At 44.6% G+C, this 12,624-nt stretch overlaps 1 protein-coding gene across 1 annotated transcript in view; it reads right to left on the reverse strand.

Annotated features, from left to right (window-relative positions):
* Positions 1-12,624, reverse strand: part of nav2b (neuron navigator 2b) — a 342,800-nt gene that overhangs the window by 98,649 nt on the left and 231,527 nt on the right. The window contains 5 exon segments of the mRNA XM_060926744.1: positions 1,965-2,125; positions 4,010-4,081; positions 5,874-6,158; positions 9,693-10,284; positions 11,672-11,969. Coding sequence (XP_060782727.1) covers positions 1,965-2,125; positions 4,010-4,081; positions 5,874-6,158; positions 9,693-10,284; positions 11,672-11,969 — 1,408 coding nt within the window.

The raw sequence follows: 12,624 nt of genomic DNA on the forward strand, positions 1-12,624 counted from the left end.
AATTTAGAGTCACCAGTTAACCTAACCTGCATGTCTTTGGACTGTGGGGGAAACCGGAGCACCCAGAGGAAACCCACGCGGACACGGGGAGAACATGCAAACTCCGCACAGAAAGGCCCTCGCCGGCCACGGGGCTCGAACCCGGACCTTCTTGCTGTGAGGCGACAGCACTAACCACTACACCACCGTGCCGCCCAAATCTTTAAATAATTAGTAATATCAGTATTAGTACTAGGCGGCACGGTGGTGTAGTGGTTAGCGCTGTCGCCTCACAGCAAGAAGGTCCGGGTTCGAGCCCCGTGGCCGGCGAGGGCCTTTCTGTGTGGAGTTTGCATGTTCTCCCCGTGTCCGCATGGGTTTCCTCCGGGTGCTCCGGTTTCCCCCACAGTCCAAAGACATGCAGGTAGGGCTGTCAAAGTTAACGCAATAATAACGCATTAACACGATCTCAATTTATCGCGATTAAAAAAAATAGTGCTGTTAACGCAAATTCTAATTTGGCCCTGCGAGTCACCCGTAGTTCATGTTGAGGCTTGCCGCGCGCTGCTTCAATAAGAGTAAGTGTGAGAGATGGAGAAAGGTCTGTTAAACGGGAAGTTTCATTTCAAAAGAAGAGTGTGATTGAGTTGGTTTTGGTATGCACTTTGCAGTTCTAAAAGACTTTTGTAAAGTGAGATTTCAGTACGCTGTAGCACTCTGATAGGACACTGAATGTCTTTCTTGAAGTCCAACTGCAATTTATTTTTGTTTGCACAGCACTGTGAAGTCCTACAGGCTGTGACTGAATACAACTCCAGCACAATTGAAGTTTTATTTCGTTTTTATTTCCGTTTGTCACACATGTCTGAACTGAGACACAGTAGTATGTGACTACATGTTTTCTATTTGAGACTACAGCTCCCTAATCCATCACAAAATCCAATTTTGTGTTTTGTATGTTCAGTACTGCCTAGTATGTGAGTGAATAAACTCCCTTACCATTTTCTCTCGTCCCAGCAGTTTTTAACAAGTACTTTTAGCATAAAATGTGTTCACCATTTTAATTGTAACATTTCACTTTAAAAGCCTTATTCATTTACATAGATTTAAAAAAATGTGATTAATCGCGAGTAACTATATGAAATTCTGAGATTAATTGCAATTAAATTTTTTAATCATTTGACAGCCCTACATGCAGGTTAGGTTAACTGGTGACTCTAAATTGACCGTAGGTGTGAATGTGAGTGTGAATGGTTGTCTGTGTCTATGTGTCAGCCCTGTGATGACCTGGCGACTTGTCCAGGGTGTACCCTGCCTTTCGCCCGTAGTCAGCTGGGATAGGCTCCAGCTTGCCTGCGACCCTGTAGAACAGGATAAAGCGGCTAGAGATAATGAGATGAGATAAATATCCGTTGCCCATTTCACTCACTGAAACTCTCCGTTGCTAAATTCATTTTCCTTGCTGTGTGTGTACATGAGGCGAACCATTTTTGGTCTGGAATTGACTTCCAAAGTTTTAGTGAATCGACTCTTTTTGGGATCGACTTTGATGTGAACAGAAAGCAGGATGGAGACTTGATGACTTGTATGCAAAAATATACAATCGTTTATCGGTGCTACTAAGCAAATCTCTCGCTGAGACCAAGCATGAACTTGAATGATGGACCTGAGGTTGAAGAACTGTCAAAGAACATGTCAGAGATATCCAGTGCAAAAACATGGAGTAAACAGACAGTGCCACTGTATTACATCTCTACATCGTACACCGTGCTGGGCTTGTCTAGCTGGGCTGATTTTTTGATTGGTATGCAAGTACCTTCGACACATATTTCAAATCTATGGATCCTAAGTCTCACCTGTCCGATTGGCCACTCCGCATGGTACCAGTACGGTCAGGGCATGTGAGATAATGAGATGAGATGAGTATTAGTACTAAATTTGTGTGTTTGTGGGTGTAAACAGGGTAAGCATGTGTGTATGTGTACCAATAGTGGTGAAGTTGAAGCGTGCTGCGGAAGGTGAGCTGAGGGTCGAGGCAGGTGAAAAGGAGGAGGAGCTTGGTGAGTCCTGAATTCCAACACTGGGATGACAGTTCAACCAATCACGTGCGTCTTCTGTGCCCCGCCCTTGTGGCAGGTGAGCATACCTAATGAAATAACACATTGATTGGATGGGTTAAGTCTCTCACACACACACACACACACACACACACGTATATATATACACACATATATTCAAATAGTCTAAAACAACAAATGCAAAAGGTAGCTCCAGGACAGGGCAACAATCAAGCAAGCACAATGTTACACAACTTCCACAGCATGCATGAGCATGTGAGCTGGCTTTTTTTCTCATCCGCAGCACTGTCTGTGTTATCACTACAACACACATTTCTGTTTGCTTCATAAGCAAGAAAGCCAGACGTTTCGGTCACACAAATTTTATGGATACACATTAGGGTGGTCCCAAAATATTTTTTTTAGGATTTTGTTACGACCACCTTACCTTTTTTTTTTACATTGCCTAAAAGAAGTTATTGTGCGAAATTTGGTTGAGATTGAACAATGTTTAGAGGTGCCACAAAGCCATTAAAGTTTTCACTCAAGACACAATATAAAATAATGTGGCTTATTAACTGCTTCATATTAATACAAACAATACAGTAATATAACTTCCTGTGTTCAAAGTAACAATAGCTATTACTTGTCTGTGATTTTCTAAACCCTTCGGCATTATGGTATCTTGTGGAGATAAAAGAACACACTAAGGTGGGGTTTACATTAGACCGTATCAGCGGATCATCAGATTAACGTTTTTAAAACGATTAGCGTGCACACAGCAACGCCAATACACGATTCGCGTGCACACAGCAACGCCAATACACGGATACGCTCGGCTCCGCAGGCATCCTGCGCTCCAAATCACTCCGCCCTGAACAGCGAGTGCCCTCTGGAGGGTGCGCACTCCGGCCCTGCGCAGCTCACAGAGCGCGCGAGTGAAGTGCACGAGCAGTGATTCGGGACTGAGCCGCTGTGTGTGTGATCCCAGCGCATATCGGGCATGCGCGTCACTTACCACTTGCAAGTGGAAGGATGGCAAGCCTAAAGACAATCATAACTACACAATGGGCAGTATTTGCAGTATTTTCATACTTTTATACTCTTTAATGAAAGGTGATACAAGGCGGAAGTCCGCGCCGTTTTTCAGCAGTCGTGTCACATGACCAACGCCAGCGAATCAGGAAGGTGGATGTCACAGTGACGTTGTCCAATGACGACGCCAGCTAGAGCTCAGCACAGCGTATCCGCGTATTCTCAATGTTTACACAGCACCGGACCAGACACGATCTGGATTGAATACGTGGACCCTGGCGGATTCCCGTTTCCCGGCGTTTTAATGTAAACGGACAGTGCATCCGCGAAGAAAACGAGACAGATACGGTCTAATGTAAACTTGGCCTAAGGAGAAGGTCAGAAGGAAGCTTTCTCCCAGACAGTTCCTTGGAAGTTTGGACCAATTAACCAAACATAATTGTCCTTTCTGGTTTTGTGCTTTGCACCACCGGTACTACTTGTATTACTGTTGCTAGCCATCTGGAAAACATAGAAAGAAAAACATTCACAACTTCATCAGCATATTACGATCAGCGCTCATTGTTTAAGAACCCCTTAGTGCATGAAAGTTAACCTTCTATCAGTCTATAAACTCTTCCTGCCTCTTCTTTTTCATAGAAGTGGCATATTCCCTCTAGAACTGTGACTTTTTTGGGGTTTGAGATCTTCTCTGCAACAGTCTACGCACCAACTAATGTTAATGGCTTAACCTGATTTGCAACCTCGTGTGGCACCTCTAAATATTAACCAATTTTTCTGAAATTTTGCTTGTTGCCTTCTTTTAGCCTATGTAAAAAAATGGTAGGGAATGTTTTGGTAAAAAAAAAAATTTTCCCATACATTTCAGGACCACCCTAATACACATAAAACACAAGCGACCTTTCGAGCGGCAAGCCGGCGTAGGCACACACAAACACTTTTATCTGTCCTGCCTTTGCGACAAGGTGGCACGGCTGAATTTAGGGCTAACAGCAGGAGAAGAGAACGGGCTATCGGGTGAAGGGGTAAGGGTAGACACAACAAGGAAGAAAAGAACGTTAAATAAAGAAAAAAACAGATGGAGGAAGATTAAAAAAAAAATCAGGAAAAGAGGATGAAAGATCATAAGCTGATATAACGTGTTCTTTCATTTCACCAACACCTGAAAGGATCATTAGTGCGGAATATGCGGCATCATGTTCCACGACACCGCATGGACAGCCAAGACCAAACAAAGACAGACTAAAGAGGTTTACATGAAAAATGAGAGAGATAATATATCATAGGGGTCCATTACATGTCTTATAAGGAACACAAATTTAAAGTGTAGAGTGCAAATAACCATGAGGGTATAAGCATTCCTGTCTTTCAGGTACCACTACATATAGCTGCACCCTGTCCATCAGTGGAAACGAACCCCCATAGGACCACCGCTAAACAGACATTATGTGGGTGGTGGTGTGTTCTCAGCACAGCAGTGAGACTGAAATGGAAGTGTGTGTGTGGTGCTGGGATGAGCGGTTCAGATTTTAAACACCTCAATGTCACTGCTGGGTTGAGAAACGGACCACCAACACGAAATCTCCAGCCGATAATGATCAAAACTATGGTCAAAACCTGATCGTTTGCTCGAAACAGATATAAATATAGATATGGATACAAGGCACACTATTGTTTTTTTTTTTTTTGCCAGAAAGGTTCACAAGGTATCTGCTTGAGGCTAGGTGGGACAGGGACCCTGCAGGATGAAACAAAAGTCGCTGTAGCAGTTTTTTTTTTCAAACTTTCAAGGACGTAAATCAGATATAACCACATTCATTAACATGCCATGCATTTACAGCTTTCATTCATTCTTCCTTAGTAACTGCCTGGTCAGGGTCATGGTGGTTTAAATTCGCCGACTCGTTTGTTCATGTATTGGGTAGGGATGTTGATTAGTTGTATTTAAAAAATATATATCTTAAATACAAAAGATGGTGGCACGGTGGTGTAGTGGTTAGCGCTGTCGCCTCACAGCAAGAAGGTCCGGGTTCGAGCCCTGTGGCCGGCGAGGGCCTTTCTGTGTGGAGTTTGCATGTTCTCCCCGTGTCCGTGTGGGTTTCCTCCGGGTGCTCCGGTTTCCCCCACAGTCCAAAGACATGCAGGTTAGGTTAACTGGTGACTCTAAATTGACCGTAGGTGTGAATGTGAGTGTGAATGGTTGTCTGTGTCTATGTGTCAGCCCTGTGATGACCTGGCGACTTGTCCAGGGTGTACCCCGCCTTTCGCCCGTAGTCAGCTGGGATAGGCTCCAGCTTGCCTGCAACCCTGTAGAACAGGATAAAGCGGCTAGAGATAATGAGATGAGATAAATATCCGTTGCCCATTTCACTCACTGAAACTCTCCGTTGCTAAATTCATTTTCCTTGCTGTGTGTGTACATGAGGCGAATCATTTTTGGTCTGGAATTGACTTCCAAAGTTTTAGTGAATCGACTCTTTTTGGGATCGACTTTGATGTGAACAGAAAGCAGGATGGAGACTTGATGACTTGTATGCAAAAATATACAATCGTTTATCGGTGCTACTAAGCAAATCTCTCGCTGAGACCAAGCATGAACTTGAATGATGGACCTGAGGTTGAAGAACTGTCAAAGAACATGTCAGAGATATCCAGTGCAAAAACATGGAGTAAACAGACAGTGCCACTGTGTTACATCTCTACATCGTACACCGTGCTGGGCTTGTCTAGCTGGGCTGATTTTTTGATTGGTATGCAAGGACCTTCGACACATATTTCAAATCTATGGATCCTAAGTCTCACCTGTCCGATTGGCCACTCCGCATGGTACCAGTACGGTCAGGGCATGTGGAAACCGGATCCTCTTTGCCCAGAGACACCTTCATGCCATTGCTTGTTGAGTTGAGCATAATCGGTAGATTTTCCCCATGTCGGGGACCATGTGTGCTTCCGCTACTGACTGGTGGTGCCTCAAGAGTGTTGGTCTGGATGGAAGTCGTGTGTGGGTTGGAGATTATCGTGGAGTTCTTCCTGTTGTCAGAGGTGGTGATGGAGGTCGGCTTGGTGCCTGGTTTACTCCCAAAGAGTCTTGTGATCAAGGAGTAGATAAGGAAGAAAGAGAGGATATTGAAATTTGACAGCTACGTGGCTGTCCTAATTGAAACTGAACCACTAAGTGTTCAAATTAAGCATCACCAGAACTTAAACTGGTAAAGGTATAACTGTTAAAGGTATAGGACAAGTATTATAGGGAACAACACACACTATCCAGAGATCTCTTTGGATCTTTATACAGTATGTAGGCTGCACACGACCGTACACAAGGCCATTTCCTTTCAAAGGAAAGCATAAGATAAGAAAGACAACATGGTCAGATAAGTTAAAAAGCGACCACTTTTTTCTCATTACCTCATGAGTTGCCCGATTGATAACATCAGCCTATCTTAGATCTGGTTCACCGCTGGTACATAAAATAATCAGTCAAAGCTTAAGCCAACACCAGACTCAGCCTCTATCATGGCTCCTTCCACTGCTGACTAAACATGCTCCGACATAAGCAGACAAAAAAAAAAAAATCAAAAAAGTCAAAGGGTTTTGAAAGTTCTCTAAAGGTGCTTTCATACGCATTAGTCTGGAATCCAAATCAGATCGCAATTTGGTACTTTTGATTTGTTTGTTATTTGTTTTAGTTTGTTGTTTCACCGCACATAATTTAAAGGTCCCATGGCATGGTGGTTTGTTGATGCTTTAAACGGGCTCGTGGAGGCTTCCGGATGTTATATCCGCAGCCTTTCTCGAAATGAACCCTCGGCACGTAAATATAGCCTCCTGGGAGAAAGCCCCATTTCAGCGCTTTTCCCAGTGCGTCGTTTTGCTAATGAGAAGCAGGAGGCGGGGAAGGGTAGAGGGTGGGGGCGGGCCATGGGGGGAGGGGGAGGGGCTTGACCAAGCTGCGCACACACATACTCGCTGCTATCAGCGACTGTAGCCACGCTGCTAAGACAAAACCCCGTTCTCCCTCGGACTCCTTTCGTAAACTCAACGTGACACAGAGAACAGAGAGTGAGAGTGTTCGGAGTGGTAGTTTACGAACGTATAATACCCTAGGCTTGAACACGCACTCCATAACCAAAGAGGATAGAAGCAGCAACTACAGCAACATATCGCTTATCCAACAGAAGACATGCATTGCGGAGCAATAGTCAAACATAAGCTCATAAGTTACAGTCAATTTCCAGACTAAACTCAGTTTAACGGAGCATGCTGCATGCTCTTTAGTTTTGTAGCGCAGATTACCTGGCTAACTGCAGGAAGCGGTTAGCTGCACAGCTAATGTAGCCATTGCTAGGCTAACGCACCGATTTTAAAACACGGCAAAACGACCAGTTATACACTTACTTGTTTGGTGTTTGTTGCTGATGCGGCAGGGATGCTTGGTACGGACCCAGGCTTCAGTGACAGTTGATGTGCAAAACCTGCCCTGTACTGTCCCAAGTTGTGGAAACATTCCTCAGGAAAATGCTTCCGACAAACATACATCGTCTTAGGTAGACTCGATGGCGTATTATTGAAGTAAATAAAATTAAGCCACTGCGTCTTCAGGGGCTCTCCCGTCGGCAGTAAAAACAGACTCTTCTGTGTTGTCACATCCATGTACAGCGCAATTTCCATGTTTCGCTCGCTTAGGTGATGCCATGTTGTTGTGTCCTCTATGGTCTCCTCACTACAACTGGGCAGGGCAATCCATACAGTGGGTGGGAATCCAGAGGGGGGGCGTGGGGATCATCTCCCTTGCTGACGTAGTAAAGGGAAGAGCTTATCAACGCGCCGTTTTGACGCGCCATTCTCAAATGTTGGGCATAGTTTGGTTTACACATTATGAAATTTCTAGCCACTGGGGTGACTTAAGAAGGTCAGAGGAACTCATTTTAACGTTAAAAAACCTCAAAGTGAAAATTTCATGCCATGGGACCTTTAACAATTAAAAAAAATAGAACACATGCTGAGGGGCATGGAGAGCTGAACATGCACATATAAAACCCCTCCGTTCATCGGTCAGATATAAATGGAAAAGGGTAAACAAACCTTTCCCAGATGCATGTAGAAATGATAAAAAAATAAAAATCACCTAAGCACGGAGAACATGGACCCAGTGCTCAATAAATTGCTAGATAATTCTAGTTTGAAACAATTTATGCACCACCGTTTATTTTCTCTTTTTGCTAACCGGTCCAAACCTCCAGGACGCATGTCGCTCATGTTTGGTTCAGTTTGCGCCTCACAGCCCAGTTTAGCAGGTTACAGCTACCATCCTAGAGCTTGACTGGGAGTGGATCGAGACCACCTTGCTCAGATTTTGGTCTATATCCGAGGTTGATGGCTGTTTGACCTGTCTAAAGAACTGCACCAAAGAGGACAATACACTAGGGTTCTCATCTTTTTTATGTATGTTGGAACATTCAAACTGATAGTAGGGTAAAGTACTGGTGACTTTTAAGTGCCAGACAGTCAGTGCGTTTACATGCACATAGAGAAAATCGAATTTCTGCCGTAGCTCGACTGAAATCGAAGTTCTAAATGCCATGGAAACACCTTAGCTCGGCTGAAATCGAATCGAACTGGATTTCTCGTAATCGAGCTACGCGACCTAGATTATGCGATTGTAGCCGAGCTACTTAGTGCATGTAAACTCTATCGAGCTACTTACTTCAGCACTGCCCCTTCCGGAAGTGACGAGTGACGAGACCACAAGCGGGAAACACAACAGCCTCGGTCGGCATGACAACAGTAGTAGTAGCGAGCAGCAGAAGAGATCAGGAGGAACAACATCTCTCGATGTCGCTGTCCTCGTCGTCGTTCTTCTTGTGAACACGGAACTGATAACTTGGTTTATACTCTTGAATAGCTCTTCTTCATGACGACAACCGGAAGTGTACCAACACGATGGGGCGTGTAGCGCCACCTGTGGCTCGGGTGCACAATGTACCTCACACAATAGCTCGATTTCCTTGTGTGCATGTAGGATTGGATTTCTCTGGCACCCTGCTGGGACCCTTAGCTCGATTACTGACAGTAGCTCGATTTGGATGTGCATGTAAACGCACTGAGTGATCTCAGGATGCTTTGCAAGTCTTTGGACCAAAGCAACTTATTAAAGATGATGTCAAATTACTAAAGGTTAAATCTAGGACCCTAAGAGCTTCTTCGGTTTGTTGCTCAGTTTGTCACAGAACCCTACAACAGAGGGTTTTCCTTTCAGAAAGTGTTCCAAATAAAATCTGTTTAGGAAGCCGGGAACCCTGACTATCCAATGGAACCATGAAGAACATGTTTTTCTAAGAATCAAGAGGCCCGAACAGTGCACAATTTATTATGTTTACACTTTATAAGCTCATCAAGTGATAGCTTTTGAATCAAGAGAAAGGCCTTTGTCTTCAGGACTGGAGTGTGACATGCAAATGTAACTTAGTGCCAGTTAAGCGCCAATAATTAGTGCTGATTCTGTAACTGCAGATGAGCAACATGATTCGTGCCAATTAAACTAGTGATAACCCATTGCCATTTTACGGTTTTGGAGTTGCTAGTTGAATATGGAAACATATTTTGAACGAAAAATCTTACCTGCGCAAGGTAGGTGAGGACGTATCTGAGCTCTTCCCTCCTGTTTGTCTACCAGTCTGGCATTGAGCACCCCCACTGGATTTATTTAGTGGTCCCAAAGCTAGGCTGTCTGTGTCTGAGAACACTCCCTTCTCCCGGTCTGTCTGGTTGGCACTGGATCTGGTCAGGCTGCGGCTCTTTGGGTTGGGTAGAGTGGCTGTGCCTTTGCTGATAGGGCTAGCATCAATGGAGCGACCGGTACTACGGGTAGTGCCCATGTTGCTGTTGGAACGACTAGGCCGAGGGAGACTCCGGTACTGGAGGTTGGTTCGGACGCTTGGCAGAAGGTACCCATCATCGACACTAGTTTGCTTGCCCACTAGACGAGATGAACCAAAGCCGATGGATTTGGGCATCTTCCCCAGAGTGGCAGAGCCACTTGTTAGTACTGCACCGCTGGCAGTTATTGTTGCTGTGGTGGAAGTTTTCTTGAAGCCAAATGTATTGGTTGGTGTGTGGGAGCCAGAGCTTGAGGGCAGCTTCTTGTTTTCATATGGAGGTATCTGTGGTGAGAAACGACTTTTCTCTGACACTTTGGCGTCATCTGTTTTGCCTGCAAGGAGATAAACATCACAGGCTATGAGCTGTGCTTCCCCTTGAACAGATCACAGTAGCAAGAGTAGAGTTGGAACATGCCTGAACCTACAGACCGCACACTTCACTCATTCTGACAAATCTATCATATGCAAGCTGCAACTGCCACACATTAGACAATGTAATGATTACAGCGTCAGATCAGATGGATATCAATGTGGACAGATGTTGTCTGCGAGGTAATATCTCACATGAAGGCTTGGTTTTTTTGCTCCTAGCATGAAATTTAATTAACCCCCCCCAAGACTTAGGCCATGTACACACGTAGCCGGGTATTTTTAAAACCGAACATTTCCCCCCCCTCCGTTTATAAAAATGTTTTATCCACACCACCTCGTCTTCGAAAAAAATCCCTTCCACACATAACTGAACATCCGCGTTTTCAATCACATTCATAAGCATTCCAAACCTGTAGATGGTGTCCTACCAAGCCTACTGCGCATGCGCGAAATCCAGGAGGGTAGGAAAATTCAACAGTAGTTTTGTCCTACCGATCAGCTGGGCTGATGGAAAATCGGTGAGTATTTCACGCATTTGCCGATTTTTGTTTTGTGCGTATTGGTCGAGTCTTTGGCCGAGTCAGATAATTTGTAATGACTTGTTTTGAATAATAAAACGGTCTGTATGAGAACTTGCTAATTGTAATGACGTCATGTGTTCTGCGCATGCGCAGTAGGCTTCGCGCATGCGCAGTAGGCTTGGTAGGACAAATCCAAGAGGTAGGATAACTTTACAGAACAGAGATGGCATTGTTTCCCCAAATCCTACCCCCTAATCACATCAGAATAGCACCTGCACAATAATTAACGCTTTCAAGGCACTACTCCGATCCATTACTCTTTGTCCATGCTTAATCTGGCTTCTGCAGTAAACAAAGGTCGCACGTTTGACGTCAGGGCAGATTTGTTGTCATTTTTTTGGCGCAGATTGTGACGTTCTAAAACGCAAAACTCCGGTTATCTCTGTCTACACGAAAAGGCATACACGGAGTTTTCAAAAATCTTCACTTTGCCCGGAGTTTTTTTAAATATTCGTTTTTGATGTGTTTTCATGTGGATGACAGGCCAAAACGTAGAAAAATATCTTCGATTTAGCAGATACCCGGCTACGTGTGGACGGGGTCTTAACAAGCTAACTATTATTCCACACTAAATATCTTCTTTAATTTCTGATCTACTGCCATAAACTGAATAGTTCGCAAATGCTTGAGAGAATTCAAAATAATTTATTTAATTACTGATTTTAGATTCTTGCTATTATTTTGGTTTGTTTTCATTATTTTGTCAAGCATCGATGTCATCTGCTAGCTGGATAGAGCCATTGTTTTATGTAATGGTTTTACATACCATTACTGTGGATTTTCAGTGGGCTGCAGTTTGCTGGAGTCGGAGTCTTGGTCCTTGGACAGGTGATACCCAGCTGGGCGCTCATGCCTCGCCTCCAAGAACCTGTTTGAGCTATGGTATGCGGTTTACGACCGGTCAAATTGCGCTCTGCTTCATCTGAGAAATCGGACGGGTTGCACCACTTTGAGCTGGTCTCCATCTCAATGCCTGGGTCTGAGCAGCCGTCTGGACGCCTGAGGTCGTCGGTCCAGGTGGAGCTGCATCCAATGGCAGAACGCTTCTCGGCGTCTGTCTGGAGCTGATTAAAAAAAATACATAAGAATTTCCAAAGGCCACTTTCCAAACGTATCCAAACTATTCTACAGAAATTTCTCATCCGTTCAAACCAACAGAACAAAAGTTTAAAGCTATTTGCTGGAGCTGCTGTTTGCGCAAGTTGGCCTAGTGGTTAGTGTGCCCGCCTCTTGATCGGGATATCACGAGTTCTACTCGCAGTCGGGTCATACCAAAGACCATCATAAAAATGGTACCTGCTGCAGTCTGGCAAGGCATGCTGAAATACAGATGCGAGTGGGGAGTCAAACTCTCGCGGTTACCAGAGGACTACTACTGTAACCCTAGCTGTATAGGCGAAAGGTCGAAGGCTATAGACACAGAGGTTGGCGCTGCCCAATGCGCCTTAAGGGCCTGGTTAGTACTGGAACGGGAGACTGCCTGGGAAGACCAGGTCCTGACACGGGAGGGGACTATTTGCTGGAGGTAAGGAAGTGATTAATTCCATCAGCATATTAGAAAGGAGTCACAAGAGCAACGTTTCAAGCCGGATATTATATTCGCACTAACAACTAATTTGTGTCTTGCCTCAACATGATCAAATGCCATTGCAGGTTTAGGTGATGTGGTGCAAAGCGGGGAGCTCCCAGGCCCCTTACATGGCTACACGTCAAATAAGC

This window comes from Neoarius graeffei, chromosome 8, assembly GCF_027579695.1.
Source record: "Neoarius graeffei isolate fNeoGra1 chromosome 8, fNeoGra1.pri, whole genome shotgun sequence".
NCBI lineage: Eukaryota > Metazoa > Chordata > Actinopteri > Siluriformes > Ariidae > Neoarius > Neoarius graeffei.